The 17,957-nt window shown below is 38.7% G+C and overlaps 1 protein-coding gene and 1 pseudogene across 1 annotated transcript in view; one reads left to right on the top strand and one right to left on the bottom strand.

The window, feature by feature from the left end:
* Positions 1-17,957, bottom strand: part of Trhde (thyrotropin releasing hormone degrading enzyme) — a 377,812-nt gene that overhangs the window by 114,720 nt on the left and 245,135 nt on the right. Inside the window, exon 7 of the mRNA XM_005358058.3 lies at positions 3,133-3,198. Coding sequence (XP_005358115.1) covers positions 3,133-3,198 — 66 coding nt within the window. The remainder of the gene's footprint in view (positions 1-3,132; positions 3,199-17,957) is intronic.
* LOC113457383 lies at positions 16,038-16,134 on the top strand (annotated as a pseudogene).

Here is a 17,957-nt window from a genome sequence, read left to right as displayed (position 1 = left end):
GGGAGGAGTGGGAGGCTGGGAGGAGGCAGAAATTTTTTTTTCTCAATAAAAAAAATAAATTAAGAAAAAAGGAAAAACAAACAAACAAAAAAAAAGTCAGTAGTCAGATGAGGGTATGAAAACCTCCTAGACCAGAACAGCCAAGAAGCAACGAGATGACCTTCCTCCTTGACTGGAGACTCAGAAAGAGAGCATCTCTTCTTTCCATCCCATGGCAAAAAGGCTCAGGAATCTCTAAGTCCCTCTCTTCTCCTCCCTGTGAGTCTCTCTATCTGTATTCCTAGCTCCTCCATCCTCTCTAGGACTAATTCCTGTCAACTACTCACTGGCTCCACCCCCTGATTCAAGGTTATTTTATTAACTCACTCTCAGAGTTTCACAGTGCAATCAAATATCCCAGAACAAGTTTTTTTTATGTCCAAAAGTTTCAGAATCCCTGCCTACTGTGATATATCATCAGTTTGAAATTTAAAATACATATTGCCACACAAAGTACTCTGTGATATGTAAAATATTGTTGAAACTCTATTCAAATATTATCTAAGAAAATATGAATATATAAACTGACCTAGAAATCTACTAGAAAAATTACACATAGCATTTTTGTAAATATTTTTGCCTTAGAATAACCCATACAGACATAAAAAAACAGATTTTGTTAGATAATAAAAAGAAGCTGATATCATAGCTTGCTATCATATCATAGTTAAGGGAATCACTTGAGTACATGGTGAAAAAATTTAATGCAAAAAGAATGAAAGAAGGAATAACAGCATATGAAAATGCACCTCATTTGCAGTTTGGGGCTACCTGAGCCAGTAAATATGGAACATAATCTATTTGCAAACAATAAACTTTCATTTGTCAACATAGAAATAGCCATGGTTAATGTAAAAACAATGAATAGATTTTCCTCAGAGGTAAATGCTGACGTCCCAGAATAGCCCTTTTACCAACTTGTAAAGTAAAACTCTCCAGAGCCTTGTGAATGGCAGGCTTATTAATATGAACTCTCCCAACACTCAGCACCATGACATGAAGTGTCTGTTCAGGAGGTCATCTCCAAAATGTACCTCATACATCTTTATGCACAAGCGATGATAATTTATCACCCAGACAGAAGGATCTAGTGTCAACTAATCCAAACTGCTGATGATACACTAAATCAGTTTGAGTGATAAGTATAAATAAAGGAAGCTGCAGACCAAGCACTGAAGGATACAGATCCACCTGATCAATGAGATGTCACGAGGCAAATGGAATGCAGTGTTGACAAACATAGACTCCTTTGCTTGAAAATTAACAAAATCAAGTGTTGAAGTCCAAAATTGTGTATTATCATTAGCTTCAAATAAAAGTTAATTTCAATTTTTTTTGGGCAATTTCAGATAACACTGAAGAGGCAGAGTCAGCAAAACAGATTTTAAGATATACTCAAAATAATATGTTTTGTATACCATAGAAAACATGACAGGATATGGGAAAAGGCTGCAAAAACACTCTGCCCAGATAACTTACTAAAGTCACTCAATCTGATGAGCATATACATGTACATAGTTGAAGAGAAATAATAACAACTGTATGCAGAAAATGATTTCATATCAGTTTGCCAACAGGAGTCCAAATTCAATTTATATTGACCTCATGAAAACTTAGATATTTTCTGAAACTGTCTTGTTACAAATTCGGTGGGGAAAACAAAGCAGTGGGGATAAGGAAAACCATTTCTCCAGATGGTTTATATTCATGGAGGGCATTCTTTGAGGTGAAGCAAAAAGAAAAAAGAGAAGGGAGAAAAGAAAAGGGTTTCTCGACTATGTGATCAGAATGGAGTCTTCATCCCCAAGCAAATAGAACCTACAACTTGAGCAAATACGTTCAATGGATTCAGGTATTCTGAGGGAGTCTGTAATGAAAAAGGCTGATTACGATAAATTTTGAAGCCTGCTAAAACTAATCTGCAAAAGTAGTTTATAAGGAAAATTGTTTTCCAATAAATGTATAGGCTCCTTTCATTTGTTGCATTAAATTTAGAGTTTTTCGTGTCAAATTTTACTCTTGCCTTTGTATTTTATCTTTCAGTTTATTTCTGATAAAGATAGAATTCTACTACAAAAATAGGACCCAATCCCAGTTGCGGTTTATTTAAATTTCAAAATGAAAAGCTTACTAAGAACAGATAAGATTGATTGCTCTCTCTGTCTTAGCATAATTGTATTTCAGGTGAACATCAATTTACTTTAAAGGACACTTCTAAGTAGCAGAATGCATCATAAATAATTCATCAATCACAGTGACTAAGAGAGTGATTTACTCCAGCAGATTCAATGGAATCAACGTTCTAATTTTTTTTATTGTTTTATCTGCTCTACATTTTTAATAATTTTATTTTACACAAATCCATTCTTACATTTTCATACTCATTACCTTAAATGCAGTTATATGCCACTGTTCTTTCTCTCTTTTTTTCCCCTTTGATTGAAAACACATTTTTTTTTCTCATACAATATATCCTGATTGTAGTTCCCCCTCCCTCTACTCCTCCTAGTTCCTTCCCACTTCCCCTTCTGTTCCTATCCACTTCATTTCTTGCTCACATTAGAAAAGAACGGGCTTCTAAGAGATAACAACAAAATGAAAAACACATGATTATCTCCTTTCTTTTAAAATGATTCTCATCTCTTTCAAATAAAAGCATTTTATTTTCACTGAGACAAACAGCAACTCTGTACACCAATAATAAAACAAAACAGACTGTACATAACTGAGAAGCAGGCACCAAGTTTTCTCAATTATGTAATTATGTAAAGCCAACAATTTGTTTTCATATAACGTAAGCATCTCAATGACAGTAAGTAATAGCAGGTTTTTCTGAAGTTTGGTAAAACTTAGTTCAGTGCGTCAATGCCAATTAAACGCCTCTAAATTAATTGTCTAGCTGTTTGAGGATGGACAGACCTTACACTGAGTGTCCTGTGACTTACTGAGGGACCAAGCCTGCCTGGCATTTCTTAAATTTCTCATCAAAGAAGCAATTTGATATTAGTAATTTTCCAAAGTGTGACATAACCAGAAAATAAATATAATGACAAGAAAACATTGGTCGGAGGAAATAGAAAGCATGTTACTTACTTGCAAACCCCTCTGAAAAACCGAATGGCCCATAAAATTAGCCAGCATTCTAATTAAAGCAGCACCCTGTGGGAAAGGTATTGAAAAGGGAAGAATTTCAACAAGTGTGATTCTCACAGTGTCACGTGACAATACTTTGTTCAGTCTATTCTACTTGGAAAACATTCAAGGCGAAAAACATGAAATCATATCTCACTTAACGGTTGAAAATTCCACGTTTTATACATCTACATGTTTTCTGGATCAAAACCTACTACTTCAAGGTGAAAATCCCTCAGACACAACAGAACAGTCTGTAATTAGGAATAATAAATACTTTTGCTAACATGGTACACGATAAACTTAATAAAGCATGGAACTTATACTCAAAAAAACATGATCTGGTAACATAAGGACACCCACGCTAAGAAATATTCAAGTGCAAATAGAATCTGCAGGTACCATAGGTGGTTACTGAACTCAATCAAGTGAGAATGCTCCACAGCCGAAGTGAAGAAGGAAGTGTGAAGCCATCGAGTTTTCTGGGTTCAAAATTTATCTCTGGCACTTTTTAACCACTTTTCCCAGAGCAAAGGTTTAGACCTCTCATTCCTTATTTTCTTCTCTTGCAACAAAGAGTTACCAACAATTCCATTCAGTGAGACGAGACAGTTTTGAGACTTAAATAATTAGTGTGTACATATGTATGTTTATGTGTATATAAAGTGTAGTATATAAGCCGGGCGGTGGTGGCGCACGCCTTTAATCCCAGCACTCGGGAGGCAGAGGCAGGCGGATCTCTGTGAGTTCGAGACCAGCCTGGTCTACAGAGCGAGTTCCAGGACAGGCTCCAAAGCCACAGAGAAACCTTGTCTCGAAAGACGAAAAAAAAAAGTGTAGTATATATGTGTGCTTATTACATATCTTAAAAAGTGTGTGGTGTGTGTGTGTGTGTGTGTGTGTGTGTGTGTGTATGTGTGTAGAAGAGTTCAAAACTGGGCCAGGAAGACATTGTGAGCCATCAATGTTGTTTTAGTTTGGCTCAATATTTTTGTCATATCCATTTCTGAGAGAGACCAGATGTAGTTATATGTACCTATATGTAAGAAAGGATATATGGTTAATATTTTTTGAGTAATAAAATATTAAATTAGAAAACCTGAGAACTACCATTATAATAAATATAGGATGCAATCTGTGCAAAATGTTCCTGAAGTAATCAACCTGAAGCAATCCAAGTAATGAGCGCTAAGCCAGGATGATCACAAACCTGCATGGAAACTTTAAGTTAGCTTCTAGAAGTCACCAGTTCACACTGAGCTGCTCCAGGGTTAGCAAGCAGCGACTGGTTAAGTATAAATGATAGTCTAGGTTTAGTGGAAACTCCTTTGCACCTACATAACCTCCGCCACTCTTACAAATGCACATACTGCAATCGCACCCTCTCCAAGGTGTCTCTTTGACTTTTATTAATGCACAGCAATGGTATATCTCACAGCTGATGAGACTGGCTGTGACGTCTCAAAGCATGCACCGGGGGAATCCGCTTCAAGGAGAGAACACTACAGCACTCATCCAACTTGCACCGCCCTGCCGCAGTCAGTCCAGCAACTCATCCGTGATTTTCCACCTTTTAACACGACAACTATTCCCTTTAATTTTGGAACCTTGATGCGATCTAATATTCTCACTCTGTTAGTCAATCATCCTTAAAGAACTGCCTTAAAAAAATAAAATCTCAATTCCCCGAAGAACTTGTTCCCCAAATGAGAATGTTATTATCATCTCAACCAATGAGCTGGCAAAGCATGAAGTTTTATGCCCCTCCGGATACCTCCCCCCTCACATCTTCCACTCCTTTCTCTGCCTACATATATTGTCTAGCTTCTTGCTCTTTGTCTTCCGCGCGCTTGTACAAGTCCATAAAACGTAAGCATTCCTGATTCAATCCAGGGAGCAGGTGAGAATCCCCTTTAGAACGCATCAGCTCTGCTCCCTGAATTTTCTTGACAAACTCTCCTCCTATGTATTTTCCAATCTAGTCTACCCACCCTGAGGGGAAAATCTGTCAGTTCCTCAACAACACTAACCCTTGGCACCTGGGGAGAGAGAGACCGTGAGACAGTCGGCTCCAGGTTCCCTTCGGAGCAGAAGAGCCATCTTCAAATGATTTAAGTGATTCCCTCCAGGTAATGATGACTTGGTCCCTTGTCAGGCTATAAAAGCTATCAGTTGGCATGAACTAGTGAGAAAAGAGTACTCTGTGATCATAAAGAATGGACCTGTTTTCCTGTCTTAGGGAGGCTGGAGCAGGGGCCTCAGAAATAAGATGTAGAAATATAACCAATATGCAAAAGACATAATAACACAACTCTTCATTTTTGTGATATCCTCTAACTCAATTACATTTCAGAAAACTTATTGCCTGGATATTTTGATGTTGCCTGGAGCAGTCTACAATCTTCTATATTTAACTGACCTTTTCTGCAGATTGCTAATTTTTTTAAACGCCTATTTTAATGAAGTTTGCAAAGAGGTGTCAGGTGGGTTGACCAAGTGTTCTTTAGTCAGTGTACAGGACACTTACTACGCATGGCTGCAACAAAGGCCACACTAAAAGTCACCCCACATGCTTCTGATTTAAAGGAAGTGCTGAATCACATTTCCCTGAATTTGAAAATATTTACTGGTCAAGCTAACCTCATTTATAATATGGCAACCTAGAATCACTTGTGGCTGAAAATTCCAGCCGTGAGAAAGTGAATTGGACTCTTAAGTACCTTGAGGAGATCTATGGAAAGGAATCGTACTATTTCTAAGAAGTCAGCATAACTTTCTAAAACAAGGTCCATGAGAGACACTATAGAAACGGACTGATTTGCTTAGAATATCATAAGCAATATGTCACAGTAAGAGGTTTAAAAACTCAATCATCATTTAGTAGGTTTTCTTCTGTCCTTTATTTATTTATTTTGGTTTATCTTGTAATAATCCTAGTACCTAATGATTTCAGAGGCACTGACTATGTACAGAGAAAAAGACCTCCTCCTTGCCTCAGGCTTGGCACATCTCTCTCCTGCAGGTAGCTAAGATAAGCTCCCTTAATTCAATAGTAGTTGACAAAGAGAGAAATTGTCTGCACACATGGCAGTTACGTTGTGTTCTTAAGCACCAGCTATTCATCAAGGAGATAGTCTTTATTGTTTCACTGGTATGTTTTCACAATGTGTAATCACTTTTTAAGAGAAGGTAATCTTCCAGACTCAATTATTTCCTTAGCATATGTTTAGTGAGTTGGTAGTTTCTTCTATAATATCCCACAGAATACAAATAGGAACCATGTAAGTACAGCTTATCCCTATGGGGCTAAAGGATCTAAAGAGTGACCATCTGGGTTCTGCCTCAAAGGTGGACAACATATTCAGCCCCCATTGACACAATGTAACAAGAATCATATTTACAAAGTGGGACAGGGGAGGAGGGGAGAAACCTGAAGGAGAGAAGGTCATACAGATAGGAAGACATGAAGCCACATATTGGGGGATTGAGCGGGAAGTAAATTTGAAGCAGAATTTACAAGTTTGGATTGCAGAGCTAAAGTATTTGGAAAGGGGAGAGCTTAAGGATGATACCCCGGATAACCAGATACAAGACACCCAGAAACAAGCAAGATGAATGAGTGGTAGCCAGGCAGTTTAACAAATGTGACAGAGGTAAATTTGAATTTTAGTCTAAGATAGGAGAAGATGACATTAGAAGCTATGCAGAAAAAAATGCTTTAGGCGCCCGGCAGTGGTGGCGCACGCCTTTAATCCCAACATTCGGGAGGCAGAGACAGGCAGAACTCTGTGAGTTCAAGGCCACCCTGGTCTACAAGAGCTAGATACTTTCTAAATACTTTAGAAAAAGTTAACTAAACTACAGAAATCACTTGGAAAATGTGAAGTTTTAAAAATAGGTCTAGAAGCACAGGACTAGAGAGGAAATGAAACAAAGAAACAAGCTACAGGAGAAGACATACCTGGAGACACTAACATGGTTAGGAGTAGGTAAGAATGCCAGAGAAATGTGCTTTTATTTCAGTGAAGGCAACAGAAAATGGAACCCATAGGGCTTTCTGAAGATCACATAGTCTTCTCTGTCGTGCTCAGGATAAACAAAGGTGGACACCAGAGTATAACAAACAGCTGAAAGCAACGTGGGTAAGAGTAGAGTCATGGAAGACACGGTTGGGAGTTGTGCTTCCAGTTTCAAGGAACATAATATTTAACAGAGGAATTTAGTCAGTAACAATTAGGAAGGAACTATTTTACTATCCCGTGGGTATGAATGAAGCTAAAATCACGCGAACATGAGGCATTCGTGTTATGCTTATTTTTGGTTTTTGAGACAGGGTTTCTTTGTACAGCCCTAGCTATCCTAGAACTCACTCTGTAGACCAGGGTGGCCTTGAACTCACAGAGATCTACCTGCCTCTGCTTCCTGAGTACTGGGACTAAAGGGGTGCACACCAACCAACCCCTTGGCCTTTAAAAAGTATGTACAGATACAGAGAGAAAATGTTGTTCTAAGAAATAATGATTGAACAGAGATGGTGATTGTAGACATGCAGATTGAGAGATGGGTGTTAGAACAAACTTCCAGGAAGAAGAAGAGGAGAATCTCAGTTATCTCAGGGAGTATGTGCATAGGCTTCCTGAGACAAAACTGAAAGGGGAAATGAAGGGATGAGTCACTAAGATTCTGGGGCCCAAAGCACAGCTGGAATCTCAGCAGAGCAGACTGCAGCTGCACAAGGAGGCATGGCCTGTCTGTCTCACTAGGGTAGACCCATCACCCACAACACTTCTTAGTACAAAGGATTTCCAGATAAGCAACTGGTCTTTCTCTTTTCCACAATGCAAAGGCAGTCTTTAGATTATATCATCCTGAGAGGAGAACTAGATTCAAAGTAACTATTTGGATAGAAAGGAGTGAAACACGGGAAGCCGTAGAAAAGTCCTGTGAATAGGAATCACTTGAAATGTAGCAAATCACTAAAGGCTCATGGTGTGATAAAGTCACAATGTTACAAAGAAGGTATCATTATTTTGCCCAATCAGAAGTATGAGGCTTAAAAGGTTGTATAACTTGCTGACATTGACCCAAATTAAGTGAAAGAACTATGATTAGAGACCCACTTATATCCAGCTCCAAATCGTCCCCTTTAACTGATGGAGGTTACTGTCTTAGAATTTGCAATCAAGACGGAACCTAGACACTCTTTAAAATCACTGGAGAAATGAGAAGCTAGAGAGAAAAATGTTCTGGGATATCGTCTTAGCTAGGCTAAGATGTATTATATTTGTTTATGCTGCAAAATATTACTTTAACTGTGTAAAGGTGTGTTCCTTTTCTTTATTGCATCTGTTTAACGATGTAAGGATAACTGTCTAATTATGGAAAGATGTGTTGCATTTGTTTCACATTGCCTTCCAGCAGCACCTCACTGCTGAACAGCCAATAGCTGGGCAGAAAAAAAAGGACAGATGGAGCTGCCAGGCAGAGAGAATCCGTCGGAGGGGAAATCTAAGTTAAGAAAGAATGAGGAGAAGAAGAGAGACTAGAAAGGGAAGGAAGAGGAGCACAAGCCAGTCAGTCCGCCACAAAAAGCAGTGAAAGTAAGAAACACACGAAGAAAGAAAAGAAATAAGCCCAGAGGCAGAAAGGTAGATAAACAGGAAGCAGGTTAATTTAAGTTAAAAGAGCTAGCCAGAAATGAGCTTAACCTAAACCAACTATTCAAAACTAGTATGTGTCTGTGTGATGATTTGGGAGCTGGTTGGTGGTTCAAAAGAAAAAGGCTGCTAGAGAAAGAAAAGGGAAAGAAGAAAGGAAATTGTTCTAATTGTTCAGTTTAGAATCAGTGGCACTCTGACAGCAGAGGATGAAAGGAAATTAATAAGATTGAAATGGCTTTCCCGTACTCTCAGGCTGGAAATGAAATTAAATATTTGGAGGACGTGGATGGATGGGTCGTGCTTATGGTGCTAAGAAACACCAGGCAGCCTTAGCACAAGTTCAGTGCAAACCAAACTCATCAGAAGTCGAAAGTGTGTGAAAACACACTGCTCCGATTGCCAGCTGCTTCTGTAGTCTCCCCCATGAAAGCTGCAGTCCTCAGGACTGAGTAGGAAAAACCACAGAGCACCTATCCCAGGAAAACAGGAAGCCGCTCCAGTGGGGATACGATTGGAGGGCATCTCTGGTTTGGGAGATATTTCTGTAACAAGCTACCCACCTGGAGCTCTCCCATCCAAGGGCTTCCAACACCCTCCACGTGCTTGGGTTGTCTTCTGTAGTGTATTATCCAAACCGATCCGGTTCCCTTGCCCAGTGATGCTCTATGTATTGTGGTGTCTATGCTTTAGAATATCAGGATTAATTCGATAGGGCATTTTGCAGTATGGAGATCCCCACAAGTACAATCTACTTTTGGCTTGTCACAGACATTAGCTGGTGATCAGTCTACTATAGTCACAAGACTATCAACAAAACTGGAAGTTTCTTTTCAAGTCACTAACTACTACACCTTCTATGGTGTGTGCATGTGCTTCGTGGTTCATTCCATTATTGGGCTGGAAGGAGGGGAGTAACCCCACATCACTGCCTCCACTTTACAGATGGGAGAAACTGAAGTAAAAGATCATTTGCTCGATATCCGCCAGCATGGTCAGACCTGGAACACGTCCCTGAATTGGCTTCCATCCACTGTGTTGTTTTTAATTATAGTTCTTTAACAAACAGAGAAACCTGTGCAGTGAGACATCCCTGCTATAGTCTGTGTTGTTGAAAGGGTTAGCATATTGACTTCAAAATCAAAGCGCTTTTCAGATGCAACTTTCAGAAAGATGTCTGTTCACTAAGCATAGACAAATAGAGAGAGAGAGAGAGTACAACATTCTGCCAAAATCTGTTAATATAGAAAGTCTTTGGTCTGAAGGGAAAGAATATATTGAATATTCCCAGAGTTTTTGTAAAAAATAAATAAAAAAAGGAGAGAGAGAGAGAAACACGCTAACTTCTTTTTAAGGTATTATATGCTACTTTAGCATTTGAAAAACAGGGTGGGGGAGAAAAATACCTAATCTTGAATGTTCTTGACTCTCAAACTGATCAAACTCCCTGCCAAGCTCCCCTCCTTGTTGTCTTTGAAATTCATAGCCTGTTTTATCCATTAGTTGTTGTTACATACATATGTCTGTGTATAGCTCAATACATAAATATAAGCTGCTCAGTATATAAAATATTCATATATGTTTTCATGGCTGATCCTTTAGTATTGGGTAATCAATTGGTGTGATCTTTCCTGAAAACAAACTTTCTCCTGTTCTCAACATTCTTTAGTTGCCTGTCATTATATTATAACATAAAAAAGATAAAAACAACAGTATACAGAGGATGAAAATGGAAATACAATTAATTCTAATCATGAAAGCGAACTTAATGCCCAATTGCTCCATCACCCAGGCTTAGAACCTTAGAGTCCTCTTTGATTTATTACTTCCTAAGGCCAGGCCTCTACCTCTGTGCAGCTGAATTATTTCCCAACCTCTTAATGACAGCCCCAGATTCATTCTCACCCTCCAAAATCCATCCTGTGGGCCACATCAAACTAATTTTAATAATTACCACAGACACTTAATGTCTGCTAAGCGCTCTAGTTCTGCTGTCAACTCCAAGCTCATTACATCATTTAAATATCTACTATTAGACTTAAGAGATAGTAGTAATGACAGCGACAACTGTATTGTTTTAATTAAGAACAAGAAGAAAGTCCACCTGTATTTTTCTGACAATTTATTAAAATTACCCGCAAAACAGTTGGAATAGTGTTTGCCATATAACAAGCTTCAGTACAGTTATATGCAATTGTGATCATCTAACTTCCTTGTTGCCCAAAATTTTTACTTCTAAGCACCATCCTCAGGTCATAATCAAGGCCATGGAAAGAATATTTAATACTCCTTATCTTCCCATATAAGCAAATAGTCAGCCTCCCTTCTAGCTAAACTCATGTTCTCATGTGACCATATCTTCCACACATTTTTGCCATGATATGTACTCTAAGTGCAATAAAAGCTCCACATTCTTTTTATAAATTTTAAAGTTTTTTAATATACATTTGGAGGCATGGTTGGAGCAGAGTGTGGATGTGGAGGTCATAGGAAAATTTGGTAGAATGAGTAGGTAACAACCTACAAAGTGTGTCTATGGAGAATATTCAAAATCTCCTTCAGATAGTGAACTGAGATGAAGACTAATGAAAATTTTCAATGTGAAATTAATATTTGACTTGATGGAAGAGATTTGGTCAATTGGCAAGAACAGAAGCTCACAGCAATTTTAAAAGAAAGAGAATTGTGAAATTACACCGTTGTTTTCCCCCTAAAAGAGCATAATATTGAGTAAATATAAGTCAAGGAGCTTTCTGAGTGAGATGAAAAAATTATAATAGTTTGTACAGACCAGAGTGATTGAGAAGAGAATGAAAAATGGGTGACTGAGAGAGGTAACTCATACTCAGAAAGACAAACACGGTATGTGCTTACTTGTACATGGATATTAGATGTAAACCAAAGGATATCTAGACCACAATCCACAATTCCAGAGAAGCTAGGTAACAAGGAAAACCCTAAGAGGGACACATGGCTTGCTCTGAGAATGGGAAGTAGAGGAGGTCTCCTAGGTAAACTAGGGTTGGGGGAGGCACAAAAGGGGAGGGGATGGGAGATGAAAACATGAGGGAACAGGATGATGGACAGGGGAGAGGGACGGAGTGGGAGAGCAATGAAAGAGAAAGCCATTATGGAGTTAGGGAGAAACCTGGTACTAGGGAAATGCCTAAGAATTCACAATGTGACTCCAGCTAAAACTCATAGCAATAGTGGAAAGGGTGCCTGAACTGACCTTCCCCTGGAATCAGATTGGTGACTACCCTAACTATTATTATAGAGCCTTCATCCAGTAACTGATGCAGCCAGATGCAGAGATCCACAACCAAGCACCTGGCCAACATCTGCGAATCCAATCAAAGAGAGGGAGGAGGGAATATATGAGCAAGGGAGGTCAAGATCATGATGGAGAAATCTACAGAGACAGCTGAACCAAGCTCGTGGAAACTCATGAACTCTAGACCTGCAGCTGTGGAGCAACACGGGACCGAATTAGGCTCTCCATATCTGGGAGACAGTGGTGAAACTTGGACCACCTGAGTGTCCCCTGGAAGTAGGACACCAGTATATATCCCAGGCACATAAGCTGGCTTGTTGGAGCCCATTTCCTCTGGTGGGGTGCCATGCTCAGCCTCAATGCAAGGGGGAGGGTCTTGGTCCTATCCCCAACAAATTGTGTCAGACACTGATGACTCCCCATGGGAGTTCTTACACATTTGGAGGAGTGGATGGGGTTTGAGCTGGAGGAGAGGATTTGGGAGGAGGTTGGGAGGATAACTGGGGTTTTAAAAAAGTAAATACATTATTTTAAAAGGAAAAGAAAAATGGATAAATCATAAGAAAAGAGGCAGCGCTTCAAGAACAACCTTGAGTAGACAGCAGGACACGTTCATCATGCAGGGGTGAGGTGTTCATGTCGTACTGAAGACATTCATCCACTTCAATGAAGAGCCAAAGAAATAACGACAGGGTTTAACAGGCAAGATGTATGGATTGGAGGTGGAAGGACACTGACTCCTGTATTGATTCTATTATTTCAGGAGGGAAAATAAAACAGAGTCATCATATGAAAACAAATAAGAATAAAGGAGTGGAGATAATGAGGAAAGAAAAGCAGATATCTACTGTCCATCACACTGAAAAATTACCCTGGGAGATGCTACACCTTACCACCAGCTATTCCTGACCAGGCCACATAAACATAAGGATGTTAATAATTGCATGTGTACCAACATGTTCAGTTTACTTAGTTCCATGAAGATGAAGACAAATCTACAAAATTGCTTTTATTCCTGTTTTATGAAAGCTATGGATATATGAACATACAGATGAAATTATATTCTCTTTGATCATCAGATTTATGCTACTGTAACAAGTAACCAAGAGCATTAATTTGCAAATGGAGAAGGTTCATTTCAGCCCTAATTATGGAGTCTGTGATCCATGACTGACAGGTAGTGTGGATGTGTGGCTTGTAATGAAACCACACATAATACGGGGAGCTCATGGCAGAGCAAAATCACATTCCTCATGCTCAAAGGGAAAGTAAACATAGAAGGAAGGAGATAGATTCCTATTATCTGTAAGAGGTGGGGGCTTCTAGGAGGTCATTGTTGCTACCTTCAGTTGCTGTCACCTTCCACATGCACCTGTGACCTGGCCCTTGGCATATGGTCCTAGAGGTCATTTTAACCTATAGTAGCTTAGCTGCTATCTCTAGGAAAAGAAACCAGGGTGTGGATTAAGAAAGGGATAGATGAGGGCTTCTAACTCTATTGCTTTACTTATTTGACAGAACATTAGTAATGATGTCCAATAAAATAGTGACATTTTACTGTTTGTGAGGCAATGAATATATGACATAATTTTCTCTAGGTCTTAAACTTTTCTTAAGGTTTTTATTTAAAAATGACAAATAGACTTATTTGGGAAAACTGTCAACTTATACACCTTACAATCTTATTATCAATTCTATGTTATATAAATATCTTATCACTCTGAAACTCTATGAGGTATTCATAGCTGTTCTAGCAGTATTATCATTAGACAGTTTGCTTCTTATTTAAAGTTAATTTATCTGTAGAGAAAAATGTAGAGTAGAAATATCCATAGGCTTAGTATAAACCTTTCAACAATTATTAGTATATGAGTAATAATTTATTTGAAATATCAAGGTAGTAGCCTCATCAGAGATGCTTATTCTTGTAGTATATGGCAATCAATACAGAAATCTACAACTGGTCAACTTGGAGAGAAGAAGAGATTTCAGAATTCTCAGTCAAAAATGTGACGCCCATACCACACACCTCTCCTCGAGGCTCAAGGATCTTTGCAGAAGAGGAGGTGAATGCCTTCAAGGAAACAGTATTACCCTTACACCACAGGGTAGATGCCCATATGAAGTCACAGTGCTTGTGGCAGGACACACAAGCAGTTCAAGTTGAGCAAATCCCAGCATAGAGCAGGGAAAATTTGCATGCAGTGGCATGCCTAGCTGAGGAACTTCAGTAATTGATTACTGCTGAGATAGAGATATCAGTCAGTGGACTGACACATGCTAATGATTACACTTCAAAGAAGAATCAACATCCAGGAGTAGCTGGTCAACACAGCAGGACGTGAGGAGTGGACGGAGGAAGAAATAAAATTAGGTGGGTATGGAAGTAAGGGGAGAGGGCTGGATGTGATCAAAAGATATTGTATGAAATTCTTAAAGAATTCATAAAAACATTACAAAAATCAACTTAGTAGTTAATCTATGGTAATTTATGCAAAAATATGAAGGGATTAACGACAGAATACTGATAAAATATTTAGTTTCATTATTTTAAAATCCTAAAATGCCACAAACCAGTGTTGATTGGATAAGAGATTTAATTTTGTTTTTAGAAGTTAAGGCAACATAATTTGCTAAAACGTGGTACTCACTCATAAGTGGATATTAGCTGTAAATAATGGAAAAACTATGTGCAAGTCACAAAACCAGAGAGACTAAGTAACAAGGAGAGTTCAAGAGGGACACAAGGATCTCCCTGGCAAGAGGAAATAGAGGAGATTCCTTAAGCAGACTGAGAGCAGGTGGGGATGTAAACATGAGTGATCAGGTTGTGGGAGTAGAGAGAGAGAGAGAGAGTACTGAAACAGGCAACCGGAAAAGCAGGGCTACATTTGTACATCAGGTGGAAACCTGGCACAAGGGAATCTCCCAGGATTCTACAAGGAAGAACCCAGCTAGGGCTCTTAGCTACGGCTCCTAGCAATAGTGGAGAGGATTCTGAACTGGCCATCTTCTGTGACCAGGCTAAACTTGCAATGGAGGGTTTTTGACAACAACCCAGCCACATAGCCTTGACCTACAGGCTGCCCTGCCTATGGAATGTGCTAGGGTAAGCATGGCCTAGAGACTGAGGGATGACTGACCCAACCAATGACTGATCTAGCTTAAGATGGATGTTATGAGAGTAAGCCCACTCCTGACACTACCTGGAGTGCCAGGACCCACGGGCTAGATACCTAGGAGAGAGCCAAACACAACTGGAGAAAAAAAGTCAATATAATGATGCCTAACGAAAATCTGCTATACTCATAGATTAGTGCCTAGCCCAATTGTTATCAAAGAGACTTCAGCGAGCAACTGATGAAAACTGACACAGACACCCACAACCAAACATTAGGCTGACCTCAGGTAATCCCACTGAAGTGAGAGAGGAAGGATTGTAGGAGTCAGAAGGGTCAAGGATATCACAAGAAAACTCACAGAATCAACTAGCCTGGGCTAACAGGGGCACACAGAATCTCAATTGAGAACTAACGAACCTGAATAGAGCTGGCATAGGCCCTCTACGTGTGTTCTATATAACTTGATCTTCCTGTGGGACTCCTAACAGTGGGGGCAGGTGCTGTCTCTGCCTCCTTTGCAAGCTTTTCGGACTCTTTTCCTCTTACCAGGTTGCCTTGTCCGCCTTAATACAACGGGAGGACTTAAACTTACTGCAACTTGATATGCAGTGTTTGTTGATATCCATGGTATCCTGTCATTTTCTGAACAGAAATGGAGGAGGAGTGGATTGGGAGGGGTCAGAGAGGGAATGGGGAAAAAAAACTTGGTAAAGAGGAGGGAGGGAAAACTGTGTAGCTGGGCTGTAATTTGCAATGCTGTTTGGCCAACAGCTCAAGCGTATTTCTGGCTAATTTTTTAAATTTGCTTTTTATATTGTTTCTTGGCCTCTTGGCTAAGATCAAATGTAGTATCTGCTCTTGTCAGTTGAATTAATTAATATTAATTAATAAAAGAAAAATCTAAATTCTTTTGTGTCATAATGTCATTGGTTAAATATGCCAGACTGAGAAAATCTTCAAAGATGTCAATATCATTTGTACTTTTGAATATCAGCCAATAGACAGTGTCCCTATATATTGTGGAATAATTTATCTTTGTCATGGTTAGACTATCACAGCTGGAAATCTATGTGAAATTTAGTATATTTTTAGAAATTACAGAGGAAATTAATGTTCATGAATCTAACATGTATCATGTCAAACTTGTTCTGGAAATACTGTTATTAAAACATGCTTACATATACACTAACAAATGTCACAAATTAAATGTCTGAATAACCATTACCAATTGGGCTTTAGATGCATTCAAATATAAAATGCTATCTTAATTTTATATAAAATAAAGCATGGCTATTTTTAAGTATTAGGACTAGAGTTAGTTGAACAGTAGATGAAAGAGCTTAATATGCAAGAAATAATATATAGTTTATTAATCAACTATACTGTAAAAGGAACTATAGTTGGACATTTATCTAAAAGTAGAGCACTAACATTGAATAATATTTTTATTGAAGTGTATATTTTGTAAATAACTCAGACATTCATTTTTCCACCAGTAGACAAATGTCAGGTAGTCAAATATTTGAAAACTACTCATAAACAACTTTATAAAAACCAATTCATTACAAAGTTGAACAAAAGATTCATTTACATGATTCCTTCTTAAGTTTTATAAGACATGAATAGAAATACAAAGATAGATATTGATGAATATTATGTTAAAGTCTAGAGTATGCCAGACCCATTAATATATTATTGTTCTGAGGATGATGATTCAATTCCTGGTTTTTTCCTCTGATGTTCCTCTACATTTTACCTCTGAATCTGATGAATTTTTAATTCATGAAAATAATGCTTTTCCCTTATCTTTGTCATATACCATTGTGACCATTTTGCAAGTATCCCAGGCACTGAAGATTCAAGATCAGGTAGAGGCATGCACTGTAGCTCTGATGGGATTGATCTGTAAAATACCCACTCATCGGTGCTCTAAAACTTGTCTTTTTAGCAGCTCATACGATGGCCAATTATTAACTTTCATTACTTATTAGTAGAAAATGTAGAAAATTTACTTCAAGTTTCAATATTCCTTTTGGTTGATCACTAAGGATAGAATTTTTATTTATTTATTTATTTAGTTAGTTATTTATTTAAGATTTCTGTCTCTTCCCTGCCACTGCCTCCCATTTCTCTCCCCCTCCCCCAATCAAGTCCCCCTCCCTTGTCAGCCCAAAGAGCAATCAGGGTTCCCTGCCCTGTAATATGTTGTGTTGTTGGGACAATTATATTTAGATGTTCTATTGGGGATATCTAATAATTAAAATTACTCATTTAGAAATACAATCACAAAGACATTCCTCAAAAAACCTTAAAATAAGCTCATATAACTTTCAAACAAATTTCTTTGAGTTTTCCATCAATGTGTCTCTGCTCTGCCATGGTTCACTTTTCTCCAGTGCCACTTTGAGTGGCATTACACTTGGCCGTGTTCTAGCTTGAGCACCCAGGGAGCAATGTTTGTGGCATCTGAGTTTTTGGATACATGTCATGTTATGACTTTTATTTAAATAAGAAAGAGATTTTCACAAAGGCAGAATAAAGATCCTAAGTATAAAATAGTGAAGCACAGGTGATATGAAGGGGTGAGGAAAAATTGGGAGATTTAAGTGGGTTGGAGGATGGGAGAGGAGGATAAAGTGGGGTGGAGGATGGGAGAGGAGGATAAAGTGGGGTGGAGGATGGGAGAGGAGGATAAAGTGGGGTGGAGGATGGGAGAGGAGGATAAAGTGGGGT

The sequence above is a fragment of the Microtus ochrogaster genome, chromosome 24, assembly GCF_000317375.1.
Source record: "Microtus ochrogaster isolate Prairie Vole_2 chromosome 24, MicOch1.0, whole genome shotgun sequence".
Classification (NCBI taxonomy): domain Eukaryota; kingdom Metazoa; phylum Chordata; class Mammalia; order Rodentia; family Cricetidae; genus Microtus; species Microtus ochrogaster.
The sequence above is the reverse complement of the archived record's forward strand: the minus strand, read 5'-3'. Positions and strand labels throughout refer to the sequence as shown.